General features: G+C 42.4%; 1 protein-coding gene across 1 annotated transcript in view; it reads left to right on the forward strand.

Moving 5' to 3' along the window:
* The first annotated feature begins 21,147 nt into the window (after positions 1–21,147).
* NUP205 (nucleoporin 205) overlaps positions 21,148–23,363 on the forward strand; it is an 80,195-nt gene continuing 77,979 nt past the window's right edge. Inside the window, exon 1 of the mRNA XM_041753910.1 lies at positions 21,148–21,321. Coding sequence (XP_041609844.1) covers positions 21,294–21,321 — 28 coding nt within the window. The 5' untranslated portion in view covers positions 21,148–21,293. The remainder of the gene's footprint in view (positions 21,322–23,363) is intronic.

Consider the following 23,363-nt stretch of genomic DNA (forward strand, 5'->3'; position numbering starts at 1 on the left):
AATAACTGAGACAGAAATATCTGGTATTTCACTCAGCCAAGTTACAATTGTAATGTCCATCGTCTTTCCACTGGGGGAAGCCAATGAAAAGTGAGAAAACTGAATCCATGAAGAAGCCCCTAAGAAAACAAAAGCCTAAGGAACAGCAGCCCCAGATTCTGTATTACATACAGATGTTTCATTCACTCATTCATGTATTCATTCAGCCTGTTAGCAAAGAACGTGGACTCTGAAGTCAGCCTCAGTTATAATCTTGACTTTGTTACTTATTGCTGGTCTATGACCTTGTCTAAATTACTCAATTTCTCTGTGCCTCAGTTTTACTTAGCTGTAAAATCGTACATACCTCATAAGATTTTTAAATATTTGTTCTTTGCACAATACCTGGCACATGGTAAACATTATAGAAGAGCTTGTGAGATTAATAATTATTTGAACAAGCCTGCATTGAGCAACTATGATGGTCCAGGCATTGAGCCAGATGCTTAAGTTACAGTGATAAATGAGCAAGTCACAGCATCTGCCTCCATACCTTGGAGACTATGGGGAAAGAATTAAATAAGTGATTACAGAAAATGTAAGGAGTGGGGTAGCCCTGGTGGCTCAGTGGTTTAGAGCTGCCTTCAGCCCAGGGCCTGATCCTGGAGACCCGGGATCAAGTCCCACATCAGGCTCCCTGCATGGAGCCTGCTTCTCCCTTTGCCTGTGTCTCTGCCTCTCTCTCTGTGTCTCATGAATAAATAAATAAAATATTTAAAAAAAAAGAAAAAGAAATGTAAGGAGTGTTTGGACAAGGAATGTGTAAAGGGTTAGGAAGCACAGTGAGGAGGGACGTCCCTGAGGTCAAAGCAAAAACTGGCTGTTCTTGGAAGGAGTTTCGCATTGAAGAGGCAGTACAGTATAGTGGTTAAGTGGCCCTGGGAAGTCCAGCTCTCTGGCTTTGTAGCATGGTCCCTCACTTTTACTGCTTGTGTGATTTTGAGCAACTTAACCTCTCTGTACCTCGAATTTCTCATCTATAAAATGGAAATCAGGGATCCCTGGGTGGCGCAGCGGTTTGGCGCCTGCCTTTGGCCCAGGGCGCGATCCTGGAGACCCGGGATCGAATCCCACGTCAGGCTCCCGGTGCATGGAGCCTGCTTCTCCCTCTGCCTGTATCTCTGCCTCTCTCTCTCTCTCTCTCTGTGTGACTATCATAAATAAATAAAAATTAAAAAAAATAAAAATAAAAAATAAAATAAAATGGAAATCATAATTGTACCTGCCTTTTTGAGGCAATATTAAATGAGTTTACATATCTAAAGTACTTAAACAGTACCTAGAATATGGTAAGCATTACATAAGTGTCTTAATAATAAGTAGTACTTGAGTGTTAGTTTTTATTACCTGATAATTCTTATCACATCGTGAAAATAGGATAATAATATGATACTATTAGAGTGCATCTTGCCTAGCTCTCTTTAATTTCACTTCCCTTTTTATGAGATACATGAAAATTTTAGAGCATTATGTTTTGCCTGCATCTTTTGCCTAAATCAATGTAAACTAAAAGCTTCCTCCCTATTTCCTCTCCTTTTAGGTCTAGCTTTTAGAACAGGTTGAAAGGGGACCTTTAAAATTGTAAGAGCCGGAGAAGTGTTTGGCTGGCTCAGTCCATAGAACATGTGACTCCTGACCTTGGGGTCATGAGTTCAAGCCCGACATTGGATATAGAGTTTACTTAAAATTCTATACCAGCATGCCTTATAATGTTATTTGGGCATTTCTCTTCTGGAAAGAGCACTGAACTTGTAGTTAGAAGACTTAGATTTTATGCCAAGCTGTGTGACTCTTTGGATGGTCTTGAACACGTCACTTAACTTGTCTGAGCTTCAGTTTTCTTATCTGTTAAAATTGGAGAATAATAATTCCTCATTTACCTAGTTGGTATAAAGACAGATGAGGTAGGGGATCCCTGGGTGGCACAGCGGTTTAGCGCCTGCCTTTGGCCCAGGGCGCGATCCTGGAGACCCGGGATCGAATCCCACGTCGGGCTCCCGGTGCATGGAGCCTGCTTCTCCCTCTGCCTATGTCTCTGTCTCTGCCTCTCTCTCTCTATCATAAATAAATAAAAATTTTAAAAAAATTAAAAAATAAGAAAAAAAATAAAAAAAAATAAATAAATAAATAAAGACAGATGAGGTAACATATGAAGGAAGGGGACTTCATAACCTGCAAAAGTCCATGCAATTAGATATGCAGTTGATCTCACATGCGGAATGTAAAATGGTCAAATTTATGAAAGTAGAGAGTAGGAGTGGTTGCTAGGAGGTGAGGTGAAGGTCAAAAGGTACAAAGTTTCAATTATGCAAGATGAAGAAGTTCTGGAGATCTGCTATACAGCATAGTGCCTTAAACTAACAATTTGTTAAGAGGGTAGTTCTTAAGTGTCGTCACACACACGTACACATACGAATAACAGTGATAATGGAGGAGGGAGGAAACTTTGGGAGGAGTTGAATGTATTTATGGTCTTGATGCTAGTGATGGTTTCACAGGAACATACCTATGATCAACCTCATCAAGGCATATACATTAAATGTGTACAGCCTTTTACGGGTCAATCATACCTCAAAAAAGTGGTAAAAAAAAAACATTAGAAATACAACACATGCATTTGTAATATCTGTAATATTGTAATATCTGATATAGTTTTCAACACACCTGGCAACTCTTGTGTCCCATTCCTGTTGCCCAATAAATCTACAGCCATGTGTCCCAAAGCTTTGGCTACTAACATCAATTCCAGATTAGTCAAGGAATCTGATTAGGGTTTACATTGCAAGAGGGGTAGGTTTGTAAGTATGGGAAAGAAACTAAAATTGCTTTCTTCTTTTTCTCGTCTATTTCCTGAAAAACCGTTGATCCACCCATTTAACAGAAGGAGCAGAGGTAAGAGGAGTTCTTCTTCCTGTCCCTTATCTGTATTTTTACGGTCCTTTATATCCATCTGTATCACATGGACAGTCACGGAGTATTGTAGTTCTGTGTTGACCTCTCTGTTACTCCTGCAGACCTTTTTTTAAAAAATTGTTTTTCATGGTGAGTTCTCCATATGTTTGTTGGGTTGAAATTACCTGAATGAAATGTAATACAATTGAAGCTATTCAGAGCTCAGAGCATATTTCACACACACATAGATCAAGTGATTAATTCAAAAAGAGTTTCAAGGGGGTTAAAAATAGAAAGCTGAATCCAGGCGGTTTTGTTCAGAGAATGTTGGAGGGGGTAAAACAGCTCTGGCTGCAGGCTAGGGTCTTTGTTATGAGAAAAATGTAAATAGGAAGAATTGCAAAACACCACCAGGGAAATGTCTGGGTGTTTTTGAACCTTTGGCAGAGATGAATTTCGGTCTGGAATACACTTTCTTCCCTTCCCTCGTGTCTCTAATCTTAGTCACGTCTTAACCCAGGAGCACGTAATAAATAAGCAAAATTTATAGAAATATTTTTCTAAGCCTTGTTCCCTTAAAATTATGACCTAGCACATTTCTTCCCCCACCAATAATTTTGGAGCTAACATGGTATATCAATACGTAAACTGCATGTCCTGGCTTTTCCACCACAGTTTTGATTGAAAATATTGTCTCTCAGCATCAGACTTGACTCATTTTTGGTTCATATTCATGGAGGTCCTATAATAAATAATTTGTGTGAGAAAACTACTATATGACATTATTTTCAAGACATTATACTTTATTTGATTTGTTTTTAAAATAGGATAGGGAGGATATTTGAATTCTTGTTTTTTTTTTTTTTTTAAGATTTTATTTATTTATGAGAGACACAGAGAGAGAAGCAGAGACACAGGCAGAGGGAGAAGCAGGCTCCATGCAGGGAGCCTGACATGGGACTCGATCCCAGGTCTGCAGGATCAGGCCCTGGGCCAAAGGTGCCACTCAACCACTGGGCCACCCGGGCTGCCCTGGATATTTGAATTCTTAAATTTTTTGAACAAATTCCTGTACTTCACCAGCAATAAAAACAAACAAACAAAAAACAGGTAAATAAAAGATACCATTTCTAAAGAAAATCTTACTAATAACATATTTTAAAATAGTAATATTTAGTGTTGGTAAAGGTTGGACAATCAGGTACATTCTCTGGCAGAAATGTAAAGACCTTAAAAACAGTTTTGCAATTCTAATTGAGAGTATTTTTTTAAAAAATTCATGTATATTAAACTAATAATGTGGGCAGCCCGGGTGGCTCAGCGGTGTGGGTGTGGCGCCGCCTTCAGCCCAGGGCGTGATCCTGGGGTCCTGGGATCAAGTCCCACATCAGGCTCCCCGCAGGGAGCCTGCTTCTCCCTCTGCCTGTGTCTCTGCTTCTCTCTCTCTCTGTGTCTCTCATGAATAAATAAATAAAATCTTAAAAAAAAAAACACAACTAATGTTACTTCTAAGAAAACTTTCTAAGAATGTGGACAATGATTCATACATAAAGGTGTTCACTGAAACATTTATAACAATGAAAAATTAGAAGAAATCTAAATAATCACTTTTAAGAGTTCAGCTACATTCATTTAGGAACATACACTGAATATGCTGACTTTTGAGTTCTTAGCACGTAACGTTCTCTGAATAAAATAACAAAGTTGAAAATGGTTGATTTTGAGGACAATTTAATGATGAAGGCAATGCTCATAATATTCCTATAAAAATATAAGAAACATATATATATAATTTGCTTACATTAATATCTATATGCCCAACTAAAATTAAATCAAGGTGTTGCCTATAGGATTGTGGCTAATTTCAGTTTTTATTCTTTGCACCATTCTGTGCTTTCTAAATGCTCTGTAATGAGCATGGGTTATTATAATCAGAAAAAATATTATTAAAAATTATGGAGGCTTGGGGTGCCTGGATTACTCAGTTGGTGAAGCATATGCCTTTGGCTCAGATCATGATCCCAAGGTTCTGGGATCCAGCCCTGCATGGGGCTTCCTGCTCAGCGGGGAGTCTGCTTCTCCCTCTCCCTCTGCCCCTTCCCCCTTTACTTGTGCTCTCTCTTTCTCAAATAAATAAAAATCTTCAAAAAAAAATTATGGAGTCGTAGTGAACCTCAGCATAGAGATGAAATATTACACATAGCTAGATGGGGTGAGTGAGGGAGTCAGAAGTTTCTCTAAGAAATTCTTGCTTGGAAAGAGCATCACAGAGGATCCAGGGATCAGAGTTCACCTTTGCCAGTTGTAATCCAGAAAATATTTAAGTGCTGAGAACTCAGTAAGCCAGGCTCACGGAAGAATCAGGTTTGAACATGCTTAAAAAAATTAAGAACTTCTCTGACTAGCAAGGGAGATGGTCATAGAAGAGATCACCCCGCATTGAGGAGGGTGTTAATAACAGCCAATAGCTCTGAAGTCACACAGTGGGACAGAGCACTGTCTCCTAGAAGGATCAGCCACCCAGACAGGTCCTCCTCCTCTGTGCAGGAAGGTGGAAATTAAGTAATTAATTATTCATATGCTCATTCATTTATTTGTTTATCCAAGATATTAAGTACTTCTTAAGTGGTGGGCACTGTGCAAGTCCCAGGGGATATATTGGTGAATAATATACCGGAACCATACTAGAGGCTGAACAGGTTGGGTTTATTAACCTGTTGCTTTGCCAGAGAATACATACCATGGGGAACCATGGGGCATTTAGTTAAGAGGGTGTTAGAAAGGACTTAAAGGATTTCAGGTTAGGTTAGGTAATTTTGGGAAAGGTCCCAGGAAACAGAGGGTTAGTCTGTATCGAGTGCTTCCAGGAAGTGAGGGCAAGTCTATGATTGGGCATATCAATATATCTCATTTATATGGAGGCTGTAGCTGTAATTAGGAAAGAAGTGGCAGGCACTCATATTAGCTGAAGAGAAAATATTTGGTAGTTTGTAGGTTGGAGAATGTTAATGTTTTCTCTGCTCAGGTATGATTATGAGGGGTCTTGTTTTGGTCTTGATTCATCATGGTCACAAAGTGCCTTTGTCTCATGTTGATGTTGTGTAATACTGTGATATTGTTTATGTTCATTGGGAATATACCAAGACCTGGCTGTGAGTGCTGCGCCAGCCAGCTCATAACAACACCAAGCCCTAAGTGATAACATCAAGTCAGTTCCTGGATATCAGGGGACCTCTTTTCTCTTTCCCACAAATAAATAAGTAAATGTAGAACTTCAGATTATGCTCAATATTATAAAAAATGAATAGGATTCAATGGTAGAGAATCAAGGGTGGTAAAGGATCCATTTATACAGGTTCATTGAAGAAAGCTTCTCTTAGGAAGTTAATATACCAGTCAAGACCTGAAGCATGTTATGTGTGCTTATGTGTATATGGATCATGGATCACAGTATAAACTGTATTTCTATTTTTTTTAAGTGGGCACCACACCCAGTGTGGAGCCCGATATGGGGCTTGAACTTAGGATCCTGAGATCAAGACCTGAAATGAAGTCAAGAATCAGATGCTTAACCTACTGAACCACCCAGACCACCCCTAAAATGTATTACTTATTGTGGGTGGCCATAAAAAAAAAATCAAAAGCCATTGCATGATGAAGATATAGAAAAAACATGGATAGAAGAGTGAGAAGAGATTAGGCTAGCTCATACAAGGCCTTATACATAAGGAGTTGCCGTTTTAAGTGTTAGGTTGATCAATGTAAAATCATTTATTTTCATTTTGACCAATGATTTCACTTGGTTCAACCTAATACAAGGACACATTGTTAAAGGTTTTAGGCAGAGGAGTGCCAAAACTGGATTTACATTATAAAAAGACCACCCCACCTGCTGGGTAGAGGGTATATGGGAAGCAGGTGAGGAGGGCAAGGAAAGGTCATTAAGGATGTCCTTGCTTTGAAACAACCCTGGTCTTCAGACTGGCTGGCTTGGAAATCTGTTTTGTTAAATACCCATTGGAGTGTGGGCAGTAGGAAATTGACTCATGCTTAAAAAAAATTTCATAAAGGGGTTCCTGGGTGGCTCAGTCAGTTCTGACTCTTGGTTTTCAGCTCCAGGCATGATCTCAGGGTTGTGAGATCAAGCCCCATAGCCTGGCATCAGGCTTCAAGTTTAGTGTGGAATTTACTTAAGATTTTCTCTCTCCTTCTGCCCCTCCCCCTGCTTATGTGCTCCCTCATTTTCTCTCTCAAATAAATGTTTTTTAAAAAATAATTCATAAGAGATTGATTATGGTAAAGTCAGAAATGCCAATTTATTAATCCACAGTGAGAAATGAAACTATCAAGCAACTAAATACTTAAAATTACTGCTTAGTGCCATCTCATTTATGTGGGTAGCTAAATTCAAATCAATAGATTGCTGGATAGGATTGCAAGAAATCAGAGCAAGGGGAATTAATGAGAGCCACTGCTAACAAAATTGGTTTACATGACCTCTAGTTGGAAATACATTTTGCCTGAAGACCTAGTTTACACTACACAAAATATAGCTGAAACAAAATTTTTACAAATCAGAACATGCCCTTATTACTTAGAAGACACTGATACTTTCTGTTATAACCTATTTTGTTTTTTATTTTTTTGTTTTCTGTTTGTTTTTTTTTGTTGTTTTTTGTTTTTAGTTAAAAAAGTTGAGGAATGGGCCAGATGAATTTATTTTAGGATCTACTAATGAATGGGTCATAAGGTACAATTTGAAAATCACTGAGTCGGTTCATCTTAACACTAGTTGACATCACACTGTGATCATCTAGGTTGTGATGGTGCCCAACAGTAGTACCCCTAGACTCAGGGAGAGCCTGCAGGCTGCCCTCTGCAACAGCCTCCTGGCTTTCCTTTCATGTCTCACAGCCTTAGGCCATCTCCCAAGGCTCTGTTCCCCAGTGTCCTCCAGCCTTCCTGGGGGCCTTCCAGTGCAGGACATTTGTCAGCTCAAAGTTGGTTTCCATCTCCTGGGTAATGAGCAGCACCTGCTTGAACTAGCCCCGTTCTCAACTTGTCTTTACCCTTCTCAGGCTGGGACAGAAGCAGAGTGAATCACCTGCCCAGCTAACCGGCCAGTGTCCCAAAATTTAACTAGGCTACTCAGTTCCATATTTCAGAGTCAGCAAATTGAGGTTAGATATAAGAATACAGTTCCACCTCCAACAGAAGTCCAGGACTGATTGGATCAGCTGATGACTCTGCAATTAGAGTCATGATTCAAAGTCCCCAGGAGCCAGTAGCCCAGCAGTGGCCCCTGCAAGCAAGATTTCCCCCTGGTTGGTCTGTACTTGGTGCTGATTCAAGCTTCCTGCTTGAATGAACAGCAAATAGCTGCTTCTCAGAGCTCCATAAAGTCACCCATCCATGAACAGGTTGGGGTGGGGGCGTTGTTGAGATTAGTCAGAGGTCAAGAAAGCCAAGATGGCCCATTGTGGGGAGTTACCCTCTAGGGAGGCCCAGATTCAGGTGTCATCCTAATAATCTCTTTTGGTTAGCCCTAAGTGGGAATGTCCTGCATAACTAAAAGTAGTACTGCTTCCCATCTCTACTTTCGAGTCCTGGACTGGTCCTGCTTGTTGAAAGGATTCTTGTATTTATTCTCCAGCCCCACATCTCTGAAATGGAATTATTCCTATTCAGAGTACTCAAAACACTACAAAAAGAGAAGCAAACATTTTGTGACATGGTGCCTAATAAAATAGTAACAAGATAACAGAATGCCCCAGAATCCAAGAATGAGGTTAAAAAACGGTTCTCCTTGGGGGGCTGGCAGGGCCTGTGCCTGCGGGAGGAGTAGGGTTTGATTGCCACTGAGTGCAGCAACCTGGAGGCTGCAGTGTGGCCCCAATTCCTCCAGAAGAGGTGGGTGCATGCCCTGGTCTTGGGGCTCTTGCTCATTTGCTTCCCCAGCTGTGCCTTCAAGCAGGAGGATGAGCAGGAGGAAAGGGCAGCGAGGAATTGGAATCTCCTGGTCCAAGATGCCCCCAGCCCATTCTACCGAAAGTGCCGTGTAACTGGGGCAGCAGTAGTGGGCTTGGCCCCCAGTGCTGGAGCTCCATTTAAGGGAAGTACCTCATCACCAACTAGGACACATGGGTGAAAGGAAGGGTTTGCTGGTAAATGGCTGCTGTAACAACGTCCCTGGCACAAAGCAGCTCCACTATGATGGCTGCTTGCCCCATAGCTACCCCCCCCACTCCTCCCAGCACTTATGCTTGGGAGGACTGTGCTGTCCTGCTGCCTGCAGCCCAGCAAGCCACTTCTCCTGGAGCACTTCCCTGCTCCGAGCAGCCACGGCATTACAGATCTGCTGCATGGCACTGAAGATCGCTTTGAATTGTGTTTCACCAAATGCAGGACCTCATCCCAGAGTGTGCAACATGAGAACACCTGTAGGAACCCCATAGCCAAGTGTTGCTCTGGAGAGAACCCTCCTGAGCTCTTTCTTCCCTGCATCATGGGCATGGCAAAGGAGCCAGGAAAGAATCTGTGGCCTGAATCCACGCTCCAGGATTCTCTGGTCCACTTGGAAGAAGAGAGATACTACATGCAAGCCTTGACTTTGGCCAGTTTTTGTGTTGTATTCTTTGACCGCATGCTCTGCTGGGCTTTACTGCGTGGAACTGTTCTGTAAAAGCAGCCGGAAACGGCAACAGGTCATTTTCAAGAACAAATAACAAGCGAGCTTGTGGAGGTGTTGGCAGTCTAGGGAATGTCTATCATTGAAGATTCATCGAGCCCAATAAATAAAGTTATTTATTGGATTTCTTTGGAGGAGTGTGAAAATGATAATGTTTTATATAGGAAGATGCCTTGCCTTTGATAGTCAAATATATTTAAGAACACTTATCTTTCCAAAGTAGTTTGTTCCCCCCTAAATAAGCTTTCTCAGAGGATGAAGTGTCTGGCAATTGTTTTTTTAATGTTTGATATAGAAAAATCTAGCTTGCATTGGACTTTTTGGATTCTACATTCATTCGCGATGCTAAATCAAACATGTGAAAGGAATGTGCATGTCTAAATGTTTTACAGTCTCCTTCTTTTTGGTACTCAGTCTGATGTATGAGTCTGTATTACGTGGGCTGTCACTGGTATCAGCCTTTCTTTGGAGCTTATTTGAACTCTTGAGCAATGTAACAGATTTAATGTGAAAACAGCTTTAAAAAAAAGTTTACCTTGCAAATCCACAGTTCATTTATTCAGCTATCTGTTGAGCCAGGTAGTTCAGCTAGTTGCTGAAAGTTAGCTGGAGAGAAAGTTGGTCTCTACTCTCATACTCCTTAGTGAGTTAGCCATTAAACAATTTGCCGAATAATTAATTTGAGAGGGAAATTAATAATGATTATAAACTAAAATAGTGATTACACTGTTGCATGATTACACTCTTGCAAGAAATCCTGTCTTAATTCATTCAGGCTATTATAGAAAAATATAATAGACCAAGTGACTTACAAACAGCCAAAATTTATTTCTCACGGTTCTGGGGGCTAGAAGTCCAAGATCAGGGTGCCAGGGTGGGTAGGTGAGGACCCTCTTCCAGGCTGCACACTTTTCATTGCATCCTTGTCTCTTGGAAGGGGTGTGTGTGCTAGCTCTCTGGAGCTTCTTCTAAGGGCATTAATCTCATTCACCTCCTAATAACATCACATTGGGGATAGGGATTTCAGTATATGAATTTGGGGGAGGCAAACATTAAGACCACAGGAAATCGGGATGCCTGAGTGACTCAGTGGTTGAGCGTCTGTCTGCCTTCAGCTCAGGGCATGGTACTGGGGTCCTGGGATTGAGTCTCTCATCAGGCTCCCCAGAGGGAGCCTGCTTCTGTCTCTGCCTATGTCTCTGCCTCTCTCATGAATAAATTAAATGTTTTTTAAAAAGACTAGGAAATACTGAGAAACAGAATACAAATATGTTATAGAAATTAGAAAACCAAAAAAAAAAAAAAAAGAAAGAAATTAGAAAACCAAGTCCAATCCAGAGACAAAAATGTATCCTAATCTCATCAAGAGGTTGCTGATTGAATTAATCCTGGGGGGAAAAAAAAAAAAAAAGAAAGAAAAACAGAACAAAGCAAAAATTTAACAGAAACAGAGTAGTCTGTCTTCCTGGGAAAAGAAAAGCAAAAGACCTAGATTTGTGACTGCCAGTGTCGTGTGGAGAGAAGACCTTGGCTGCCTATCCAAAGATTTTTGCTGGATTATTAGTATCTGTAAGGTAAGCACACTAGAATTCTCTGCTGGGCAGCCCGGGGGGCTCAGCAGTTTGGCACCTGCCTTCAGCCCAGGGTGTGATCCTGGAGACGTGGGATTGCGTCCCATGTCGGGTTCCCTGCATGGTGCCTGCTTCCCCCTCTGCCTGTGTCTCTGCCTCTTTCTCTCTCCCTCCCCGTCTCTCTCTCTGTTCAAATAAACAAATAAATCTTTTAAAAATAAAAAGAATTATCTTTGCCATTTACTCCTTGTAACATAGAATTAGTAAGAGGGGCACCTGGGTGGCTCAGTTGGTTAGTGTCTGTCTTTGGCTTGGGTCACAATTCCAGAGTTCCAGGATCAAGACCCCCGAGTCCATCCCCCTGCTCCCGAGTCTGCTTCTCCCTCTCCCTCTACTCCTTCCCCCACTCATGCTCTCTTTCTCTAATAAATAATCTTTTTTATTTTTATTTTTTAAAAAGATTTTATTTATTTATTCATAGAGATGCAGAGAGAGAGAGAGAGGGAGAGAGAGAGAGAGAGAGGCAGAGACACAGGCAGAGGGAGAAGCAGGCTCCATGCAGGGAGCCTGACGTGGTACACGATCCAGGGTCTCCAGGATCACGCCCTGGGCTGCAGGCGGCGCTAAACCTAAACTGCCTCGCCACCCCACCGGGGCTGCCCAATAATCTTTTTTTAAAAGAAAGAACTAGTAAGAGTCCTTTTATGATGGAAAGGAAACTGCTAAAATTGATTTTTTATTTTTATTTAAGGTTTTATTTATTTATTAGAGAGAGAGAGAGAGAGAGAGAGAGAGCGCGAGTGAGCATGAGCCAGGGGAGGGGCAGAGAAGCAAACTCCCCACTAACAGGGAGCCTGACTTGAGACTGGATCCCAGGACTCCAGGATCATGACCTGAGCTGAAGGCAGACGCTTAATTGACACCCAGGTGCCCCTAATTTGAAATATTTTCTAATATTGCTTGTGATTTTTTTCTTGGACCCTTCTTGATCTTCTTTCTCTCTCAATCTAACTGCCTTTTATACTAAGCCACTTTTTTCTCCTGTATAGTCAGTCATTAAACAAATATTTATTGATCACCTACCATGGGGTATTACATACTGTTCTAGGTACTTAATAACATAGAACTGTATACTGTTCTAGGTACTTAATAACATAGAACTGTATACTTAAAATGGTTAATTTTAGGTTATTTATGTTTTATCACAATAAAAGATAATGAGTACCCAGCCTGACTCAAGGTACTATAAAGAGATAATTTTAGAAACCAAGAAGCAACAATATTTCAATGCCGGTGAGTACCTTTTTCCCCACTAAAATATATATATATATTTTTTAATTATTTACGAGAGTCACACAGAGAGAGAGAGAGAGGCAGAGACACAGGCAGAGGGAGAAGAAGGCTCCATGCACCGGGAGCCCGACGTGGGATTTGATCCCGGGTCTCCAGGATCGCGCCCTGAGCCAAAGGCAGGCGCTAAACCGCTGCGCCACCCAGGGATCCCTAAGTTATATTTTTAAAACGATTTCCTTGTTTTGTGGTTGTCACACTTTTGGCTGGAGATTGAAATCTTAAAAATCACAGTAAATTCAACTCTGATTTCCTGCAGCCACATCAATTTTCTACATAATTTTAAAAGTGGTTAGTCTTTTACTACTTATGTGCTTATTAAATGTGCAATTTAATATGTATAAGGTTGTGCAACATGGTTGAGTTAATACCACTGTGGGAGTCTCATTAATAGAATTCATTGATGCTAAACTATTATTAGTACCGCATTCATACATCATTATCAGACGCTCTTATTCCATGGCTCTTTTTTTTTTTTCTTTCATCCCCATATTTTACTCTCATTACTCTTTAGTCTGATCATCCTTATTACTACAGCAGAATGTCTGTTAAGTGTTTTATGTTAAATTCATACTTTATTTCACTGAATCTTCACAGCATTCCAATCTATTTTAATAGATGAGGAATCTCAGGCTGAGAGAGGTTGAGTAACTTGCTCACTATCCCACAATAAGTCCCTGGCAAAATAGGAATCTAGATTTCTGGGCAACCTGTCTTAAAAGTCTCTCCTCCACTTCACCAGCATGCTTCACCCTCCATTGTTTATCACTCTCTTCCTGAATCTCAACTGTTCCAGAAGTGGGAGGAGAAGGCACAAAATACCCACCACTGAAGAAAGTCCCTAAGCCGAATTGAAGCAGAGAAATGACCCACACAACATCTTTGTGTCAATCTGGAATCTTTCTCAAAGTCTCTTTTCTCTAATTTATTTAGTTTGTCTGCACTAGAGAATATTTCCTATTGTCCTTTGTTTCTGCGTTTACATCACATCCTGAATAGTGCAGTTTATTTCAATTAATGGTTTCTTGTTCCTTGTACATAGTTTCTCTTGGAGTGTTCTTCTGATGGGATGAATGCCGTGTCAGATTTCTGCTTTCCTCAGTCACTTCACACTCGCCCTGCTAATTCCCAGGGTACAATCCAGACTCCTGAGCAGGTTAAAAAAATTCACCCAGGGACACCTGGGAGGCTCAGTGGTTGAGCATCTGCCTTGGACTTGGGTCATGATCCCAGGGTCCCTACAAGGGAGCCTGCTTCTCCCTCTGCCTCTCTCTGTGTCTCTCATGAATAAATAAATAAAATCTTTTTTAAAAAAAATTCACTCAGTGCTTTTACACTACTACTCATGTTCCAGTTCTGTGTCATGCACCTTCTGTTGGGACCAAGTTCCAACACATACTGATATGAAAACCAGAGCTAATTAGTTCTTTAGCTGGAGCCCTGGTGTTCTTCATAAAAGGAAATATGGAGTACCTTATCCTCTCAGGTCTGTGCTGTAGTCCATACATCAGGGAAAGAGAGACCTGGCTTTCTTATCGTAGAGTATTCAGTATTGCAAGAGAGTTAGTGGTTTATGAGGCTGTCTTCAAGGAGTCCACAATAGTTTGGCAATGGGTAGAAGACAGTGGCATGATCTTTCCTCACCCTTAGTCATTCAGCAAACCTTTATTGGGTACCTGTTGGTACCTCTACTCTTCTGGGTGGAGCGTTCAGTCCAGAGGAACAAAGTTGTGGAAAATTCTAATACATTATAGAAGAATACAGGAGGGCATTTATTTGATTTTTTTCTTAAAGATTTTATTTTGAGAGAGAAAGTGCATGAGCATGTGTACACAAGTGGGGCGAGGGGCAGAGGGAGAGAGACAAGTAGACTCCCTACTGAGTGGGGAGCCTGCCGCAGGGCTTGACCCCCGGACCCTGAAATCATGACCCGAGCCGAAGTCAGGTTATGCTTTAAGCTTAACCAACTGAGCCACCTGGGTACCCCTACAGGAGGGCATTTAATCTAGCCTCAGGTGAGAGTGGGGTGGGGGAAGATGTTTTCCTGAGAGGACCAACCAGATGAATGGGCTTAAGAAGGGACTGCCAACAAAGATTCAGAGGGAAGGAAGATGTGATATAGTAGCTGGAGGGGGCTGCACTGATAAAGGGTATTGGGGAGCTGGAGGAGCTGAGAATGTATATCATTTTTTTAAAGATTTTATTTATCTATTCATGAGACACAGAGAGAGGGGCAGAGACACAGGCAGAGGGAGAAGCAGGCTCCATGCAGGGAGCCCGATGTGGGACTCGATCCCGGGTCTCCAGGATCAAGCCCTAGGCTGAAGGCGGCGCTAAACCGCTGAGCCACCCGGGCTGCCCAAGAATGTATATCTTAGTAATTACTTACTAGTTACTGAAGAAGAGCATAAGTGAGTAGATGTAAGATTAAATTGAAGAGGCCTGTAGGAGCCAGATCATGAACAGCCTTGTAGGCCATTCTAAGAATTGGACTTCCCCTCTGGCCAGTGACATGGATGTGAATGGTGTTGGAAACAGGATGAAGTGATCCCTCTGCTTATGGTGTGGAATTTGAGTTGGAAATAAGAGATCAGAGGCAGGAAGACCAATTACAAGGCTATTGGGATGATGCAGCCTATAAAGGGGAAGCTCTTCTACAGAACCTACTTGATGCATTGCAATTGTGCATCTCTAGGGGGAAATCTAGGGCAAATTTGTTTCCTATTCCACCAGAGACCACTTGTACTTCAAGGCCAGTGGTTCTGCACCTGCCATTTAGGAACCAGCCACTGGCTAGGGTTAACACATACACATGGCAATGAATCTCTCATGTCTGGGGTCCTCCACTGGGCAGGATGTGGAAAATCACAGAACTGGAAACTCATCTGAATTTCTAAGCCTTGTCCAGAGAAGTTGTTGCAGCTCTTTAAACACTAAACTAAAAAAAATAAAAATAAAAAAATAATAAAAAAAATAAACACTAAACTTTGGACTTTGTTACTTTTTCACTGTTCTATTCCCCATTTCCTGTCCCCATACACTTTCATGACTCAGTAAAATCCTATCATCTCTCCATTCAAGTGCTACTTCGGGGAAGCCTGGGTGGCTCAGCGGTTGAGCATCTGCCTTTGGCTCAGGGCGTGATCCCGAGGTCCCAGGATCAAGTCCCACATCAGGCTTCCTGCATGAAGCCTGCTTCTCCCTCTGCCTTTCTGCCTCAGTCCCTCTCCATGTCTCTCATGAATAAATAAATAAAATTTTTTTTTAAAAAAGGTGCTACCTCCGTTGTGTAATTTTACCTAATTTTCATTTCTCAGACTCCAAATAAGAAATAACTGTCCTTATTTTAAGTTCTCTAAGCACTTTGTATATACATTTCAAGCTCAAATAGTTGGAGCCGTGATTGAGGTTACAAATAATGGATTTATTTGATTGGGGCACAGTCCTACCCCTAACCCCAGAGAACCCTATACATTGTTTAACTGCTATATGCTTCCACATTCACAGTACACTTTTTTATGGAAGATTTTATTTATTAATTTGAGTGAAAGCACAAGAGAGGAGAGGGGATGAGGAAGGAGGAGTAGATAGAGAGAAGCAGACTTCCTGCTATGCAGGGAACCTGATGCAGGGCTGGATCCCAGGACCTGAGCTGAAGGCAGATGCTTAACCAATTGAGCCACCAGGCACCCTGTATTACTTTTGTTTTTTTTGTTTTTTTTTTTTTTAATTTTTTAATTTATTTATGATAGTCACAGAGAGAGAGAGAGGCAGAGACACAGGCAGAGGGAGAAGCGGGCTCCATGCACCGGGAGCCCGATGTGGGATTCGATCCCGGGTCTCCAGGATCGCGCCCTGGGCCAAAGGCAGGCGCCAAACCGCTGCGCCACCCAGGGATCCCATTTTGTTTAAAGATTTTTTAAAGTAATCTCTACACCCAATGTGGGGGGTCAAACTCACAACTCCAAGATCAAGAGTCACATGTTCTACTGATTGAGCCAGCCAGGCGCACTGGCAGTGTCCTTCTGCCTAAACTAGCTTTAAGTAATTTACTATACCTCCATTTAGAACTTATTTTGCCTTAGAAATAATTGATTTTTATTCAACAAACACGCACATAGCACTGTGCCAGGCTCATTCTAAGTACTTTACAAAAAGCTTCTTAAAAATTCTTCCATGAGGGTACTAATATTATCATCCCCATTTAATGATGTGGAAACTGATTCTCTATGGAGGGCTTCACTAAGTGCAGGAAGAAGAATTTGAGTCCAGGAAGCCAGGCTCTAAGGTCTGTGCTCTTAACCACTATTATATGTGCTCTCTTTCTTCCAGTAGATCATGGAAACACCAAGTTCTGCAAACTGTTTTTTCTGAATTGTACTTGCAAGCCAGAGATGTACCTGCAAGCCAGGAGCAGGAAGCATAAATATGAGAAGAGATAGTTGCTCTCTCTAAATCAGTTTGTTTGTTTGTTTGTTTGTTTTGGGGGGGAGAGGCAGAGGGGAGGGAAAGAGAGAATCTTAAGCTCCATGCCCAGGGTGGAGCCCAACGTGGGTCTTGATTTCACAATCCCTGAGATCATTACCTGAGCCAAAATCAAGAGTTAGCCAACTTACCTGAGCTTAACCAACTCAGCCACCCAGGTGTCCCAAATCAGTTGTTTTTTTGAATATAACAAACCACAAACCACAAAACTGTAGCTTAAAACAATACCTGTTTACTTGCTCACAATTTTGAAATCTGGGCTGGGCTCACTTACCCAATTATAGTCAACTGGTGGCTCAGCTAGGCCTGGAGGATCTAAGATGGCCTTATTCATATCTGGCATCTCGCTGGGATAATAGGAACAGCTGGAGACTGGCTAGGCTTCTCTATTCATGATCTTTCATCCTCAAGGAGGCAAGCTCAGGTCTCCTTACGTTATGTTCAGGGCACCAAAAGAGGAAAAGTGGAAGCGGCAGTGCCTCTTAAATCTTTGGAGCTTGCCCAACATCACTTCCGCTGCATTTTTTTGGCCCAAGAAAGTCATAAGGCCCACCCAAATTCAGTGTGGCAGATGCTTACATACTAGCTTGAATCCAGGGATGTGTGATTCATTGGGGGCCTTTAAAAGTTTATCACAAGGGATGCCTGGGTGGCTCAGTGGTTGAGCACCTGCCTTCAGCCCAGGGCATGATCCTGGAGTCTTGGGATCGAGTCCCACGTTGGGCTCTCCTCAGGGAACGTGCTTCTCCCTCTGCCTTATGTCTCTGCATCTCTCTCTATGTCTCTCATGAATAAATAAAATCTTAAAAAAGTTTATCACAAGAAGCTAACAGTTTTAGTGGAGACATAGTCATAACAGCACATAGGACTGTAATAGGAGTGGCTAATAGTGTAATAGGGATGTAGGAAAAGAAACCCTTGAATTGGTCCCCTGAATTGGTTTGAGTAATCACAGATATCATCAGAGAGTCAGCATTAACACAGGCCGTCAGACTTGGAAATGGGTTATATTTGGGAGGTTTAGTGAGTGGTCAACAGACTAGGGAAGGGAGGGTAGGGCATTCCAGGCATATGGAACAAGAGGTGCAAAGACATTCATTCATACATGGTAGAAGGAAGCATGTTGTACGGGGGATAGAAGGAATAGAAAATAGTTCAGAAAGATCAAAACAAAAAGAGAACTTGAGGAAGAGTGAGGGTGAGGAGATTGAAGACAGAGGCTCAACCAGATTAGGAAGTTGCATGAGGTCCTTGCTAAGAAGTTTTCAAATATCTTTGGATAAGGGCGCTTTGATGAATTTTGCTCAGGGTAAGTACGCCTTCTAATTTGTGTATTTGAAAATCATTGGAGGGGGGGTGCCTGGGTGGCATAGTTGTTAAGCATTCTGCTCATGATTTCGGCTCAGGTTATGATCTCATGGGTTGTGGGATTGAGCTCTTCATAGGATTCTGCTCAGTGGAGAGTCTGCTTCTGATTTGCTCCCTTTGCTCCTACCCCTAATTGTGCATGTGTGTGTCTCTCTCTGTCTCTCAAATGAATAAATCTTAAAGAAATAAGAAAATCACTTTGGGGTCCATGAGAAGAGGATGAGGTGGAAATCAGGAAGATCTGTGAGAGGCTATGGCAAAATAGAAGTTATAAAAAGCTTGACCCGAAAAGAACAAGGGCATAGGGAACAGAGCAAAGAAAAAGGGTAAGGGTTCTAGAAATATCTTTGAGATAGAATGAGTCAGATTTGGCCGTTGAAGGAAGCATATGAAATGACTCTGACATTTCTTTTTTTTTTTTTTTAATATTTTATTTATTTATTTATTCATGAGAGACACAGGCAGAGGGAGAAGCAGGCTGCATGCAGGGAGCCCGATGTGGGACTCGATCCTGGGTCTCCTGGATCACGCCCTGGGCCGAAGGTGGTGCTAAACCGCTGAGCCACCCAGGGATCCCTGACTCTGACATTTCTGACTTTGGCAGTCAAGTGGATACAGGTGACAGAATTTTAGGAGGAAAGTGGTAATTTTAGGATTACCCTTCCTCCCTAATCTGTTGACCCTAATTTGTTGATCATTTAAGTTTGGGATTGATTCATTAATTGATTCTGAGTTGGCTGTGTAATAATCAATAGACATGTGGAATAGACATGCTGGATATGCAAATCTGCCAGGAGAGAGGACTGGCCTAGAGATTCAGATACAGGATTCATCTTCAAACAGGTGGTAGTACAAAGCAGTAGGATTTCCCAGAGAAAGCAGGCAGGATGAAGAAATAGAGACACAATGGAAAAGCTACATTTAATGGGCGAGAGGAAGAGAAGTCCATATAGGAAACTTCAAAAGAAGAACTAGAAAGGTAGGAGGAAAACCAGCAGGGGTGATGCGCCCCCAGTCAAGGGGGAAAAGAATTTTCTAGGAAATTCAGAAAAGTGCTGATGGGGTGGACAATTGATTATCTGTGACCATATTGAGAACAGTTTTAGGGGAATTATGATGTCAATATCTCAATTGCTATGGATTGAGGAACCTGTGAAAGAATCCTTGTAAATATGGTGGTGGGTAAGGGGAAGTTGCAGGAGGTTGATTGAAGTATTCCTTCATAGAAAGTAAAGCAGTGTTCTGAGAGGGAAGTGTGTGGGCCTACGGAGGTGGGGGGAAGGGGGCTTGTAATAGTTGTCCTGAGAAAGAAAATCTTTAAATGCCACTGTCTGCCAAACTTCTGCTCAGTACTTTTCTCTCTTTCATGCTAAACTTCAGGAAATATCGCTTCGCCTTTTCATTTTCTCTTCCCCTCCACTCCGTAAAACAACTTTGATGGTAGTTTGGCATTTGTATCTATGTAACAATGACTTTCAAAAAAGAATTGTCAGTGACCTTCGTCTCCCACCTAATGTACATTGTATCCCTCAGTACAATTTGTTCAAAAGAATGAACATGCCTGCTCTGATTGTGTCTAAATTATGTAATTCTGATTTCCAACTATGAAGTAGAAAATATATAAACCCTTACCTCCTCCCAACCTCAGTGGAATGTTGGAGGAGTTGATAAATTGGGATTGTAAGGCAGAGGGAACATCTCTAAGATAATCAGCTATAATTAACATCATTTTCCTAATAGGGTTGTTTTGAGGATTAAATGAGATATAATAATAATCAGTACATTATCCTATAATGTCAAATTGGTAATAAACATCTGGCATAGGATAATAAATGGTAATGACTATTTTAGTTGGAAAATTTGCAAACTAAAATTCAGTAACTAAAAAAAAAGAAGATGCAGTTATTTGGGGTCCCAGGGTGGCTCCGTCAGTGAAGTGTATGTATGCCTTTGGCTGGGATCATGATCTTGGGGTCCTGAGATCCAGCCCCAGGTCTGGTCCTTGTTCAGTGGGGAGTCTGCTTCCCCTTCTCCCTCTGCTCCCGCCATCTGCTCATTTTCTTTCACTCTTTCAAATAAATAATGTTAAAAAAGAAAAAGATCCAGCTACTTGAGGGTGCTTAGGTAGAAAAATATTTGGTATTTATGAGATATGTCTGGAAAGGTCTTCAAAATAATCTTCCCTGTTAGGGGTGGAGTAAAGGAATTGGCCGCGTGATTGAACTTTGGGCGTTCATTATTCTACTTTTGTATACATTTGACAAATGTGGTAACAAAAGTCATGATTTGTTTCACTTAGATTTGTTTCAACCTATGCAACAATGTTGATGCAATACACTTGCCATATTGAAATGTAATGAAAACTTAGTTTGTAACTGATTAAATAGCTTTTTGACATTTGTATACCTCACTCCACTCCTCAAAGAGAGAAATGCAAGGAAGGTGTAACTTGATATGGAGATAATGACCTGAGTTTACGGCTTTTATATCGTAAATAGGCGTAATTTTCTTTTTTTCTTTAATAGGCGTAATTTTCAATAATCAGTCTCATCTTTCTGTTGATGTCACTCATCGTTGGGGAAAAAAACTACAAGGCCCAGAATCCACTACACGACTGACGTCACATCGAGGCCCTCGGGTCTCCGAACCGGTTGCCCTCGCCTAATTTGAATGAGACGATCGCGGCGAAAATTGGCGCCTGTGACGTACAGCAGCTTTTTTTTTTTTTCTTCTTCTTCTTCTTCTACAGCCGCCTTTCAAGGCTTCTTCCGCCTCTGAGTGTGTGGAGAGTCCCGCTCCGAGACAGGGTGTTACCTTTCTGCTCAGGCATCGCGTCGGGCAGCCTCGCCCTTTCCTGGGGCTTCCGTGCGGCAGGAGGGCTCCGTTAGGGCGCCTCCAAGATGGCGACGCTGTTGGCGGTAAATTCGGGTAAGGGCGGCCGCGGCAGAAGGGGGAAATTGCTGGGCAGGACGACGGTTGGTCCTTTAGTGCGAGGTGCCGTGAGGTTCCTCGCAATGCAGGCCCTCGCTTGTGGGTATGGTGCTTGCTTTGGCCTAGCTCTGGGCCTAGAGTCCCAGCACTCCCCGGTTTGAATGGCGCGCCTCGGCGCTGCCGCCCCAGCCCTCAAGGTGGGGTTTCTGGAGGGAGGCAGGGGGGTTTGGTCCAGCGGGCCCCCCCCCATCTCCCCGCAGTGAGGCCGGAGGACCTGAGAACGCGCACTTCCGAGTAGGCGGATCCGACACGGTGGTGAGAGGGGGCCTGGAAGTCTTGGGGTGCATCCTGCCGGGAGGGGGGTGTCTCAGCCTTGGGCGGTGCCGCCCCCTGAGGCTTTGGGAGGAGTGGGTGCGTGTGCGGCGTCCGGACTCTTGGCGCCTCATGGGCGGGGCGAGGGTGCCTTCAGCCCTGCACGCGGCAGAGCTGGGCTTCAAAACACAACCCCCCCTCCCCCCCTTCCCCCCCCCCCAAGCAAAACAAAACGCAGTTTCCAGCTCAGTGACATACAGTTACCTTTTTGGATTCAGTTTTAGCAGCGTGTCTATGGTACATGCTGGTAGAGAATATCACTCAAGAGTAATATTTCCTGACCCCCGCCCCCCCCGCAGTGTTTTGGTTTTTTTGGGGAGGGTGGGGTAGGGGGAGGGGTGGGAGTGCTTGGTTCTACTTGCCATAGGACTGGTATTACTGTAAAGTCGTCGAAATCTGAATTCTGCAAATCTAGCCATTTCAGTGACTCTGTCCTACCTTTTTTTGTTTTGTTTTGTTTTAAACAATGATAAAAGATTATGTTTATCGAGCCTCTGATATGTCTCCAGGCATTGGACTGTTGCACTTGCATGATTTCATCTAATCCCCTTTGCACACCTACGGAGAAGCTGCTATTAAGTACCCCAGTCTATAGACTGGTGAAAAAAGACTTGGGGGTAGTTAAGTAACATCACTGAGGGTTATACGGGTAATAATGGTCGTAAGCCAGTCTCAGGTGTTTAAACTACTTAAAGCACAAGCTAATTCATTTAATTACATCAGATTTTCATATATATATGAATGCGGGTCATGAAGTTATGTTTTTTTTTTTTTTTTTTTAGATTTTTATTTATTTATTCATGAGAAACAGAGAGAGGGAGACAGGCAGAGACACAGGCAGAGGGAGAAGCAGGCTCCATGCAGGGAGCCGGACGTGGGACTCGATCCCGGGTCTCCAGAATCAGGCCCCGGGCTGAAGGCAGGTGCTCAACCGCTGAGCCACCCGGGCTGCCCATGAAGTTATACTCTTACTACTGCTGTCCCAATCTCCCTACCCAGATATAATCTTAAAAACAAGGCTTGCATGTTACACGTGTGGTTAAATACTATTCTTTAGTACATACCAAGTTACTGTCATTAAACATAAATCATTGGAGGAAAGAGGAAAAGGAGTTACCAACAATTGCAAACAGTATATACATTGTATAATGCCTTGTGACAGGAGTGTGTAATCGACAACACGGAAAGGAATCATTTTTCACAGCCAGGAGTCAGGAGAATATATGTATATTTAATTAAACATCCTAGGGTAGCAGCCTGAATGTCCATAAGTGGATGAGTGGATAAACAAAATGTAGTATATACGGACTATGAGATGTTGTTTGTCCTTAAAAAGGGAATCCTGGGGATCCCTGGGTGGCGCAGAGGTTTAGCGCCTGCCTTTGGCCCAGGGCGCGATCCTGGAGACCCGGGATCGAATCCCATGTCGGGCTCCCGGTGCATGGAGCCTGCTTCTCCCTCTGCCTGTGTCTCTGCCTCTCTCTCTCACTGTGTGCCTATCATAAATAAATTAAAAAAAATAAAGTTGTTTAAAAAAAAAAAGGAATCCTGTCACATGCTACAACGTAGATAAACCTTAAGAACATTGTATTAAGTGAAGTAAGCCAGCCAAAAAAGGATAAATACTGTGTGGTTCCACTTCTGTTTGATACCTAATGTAGTCAGAC

The sequence above is a fragment of the Vulpes lagopus genome, chromosome 4 (assembly GCF_018345385.1).
Source record: "Vulpes lagopus strain Blue_001 chromosome 4, ASM1834538v1, whole genome shotgun sequence".
Lineage (NCBI taxonomy): Eukaryota > Metazoa > Chordata > Mammalia > Carnivora > Canidae > Vulpes > Vulpes lagopus.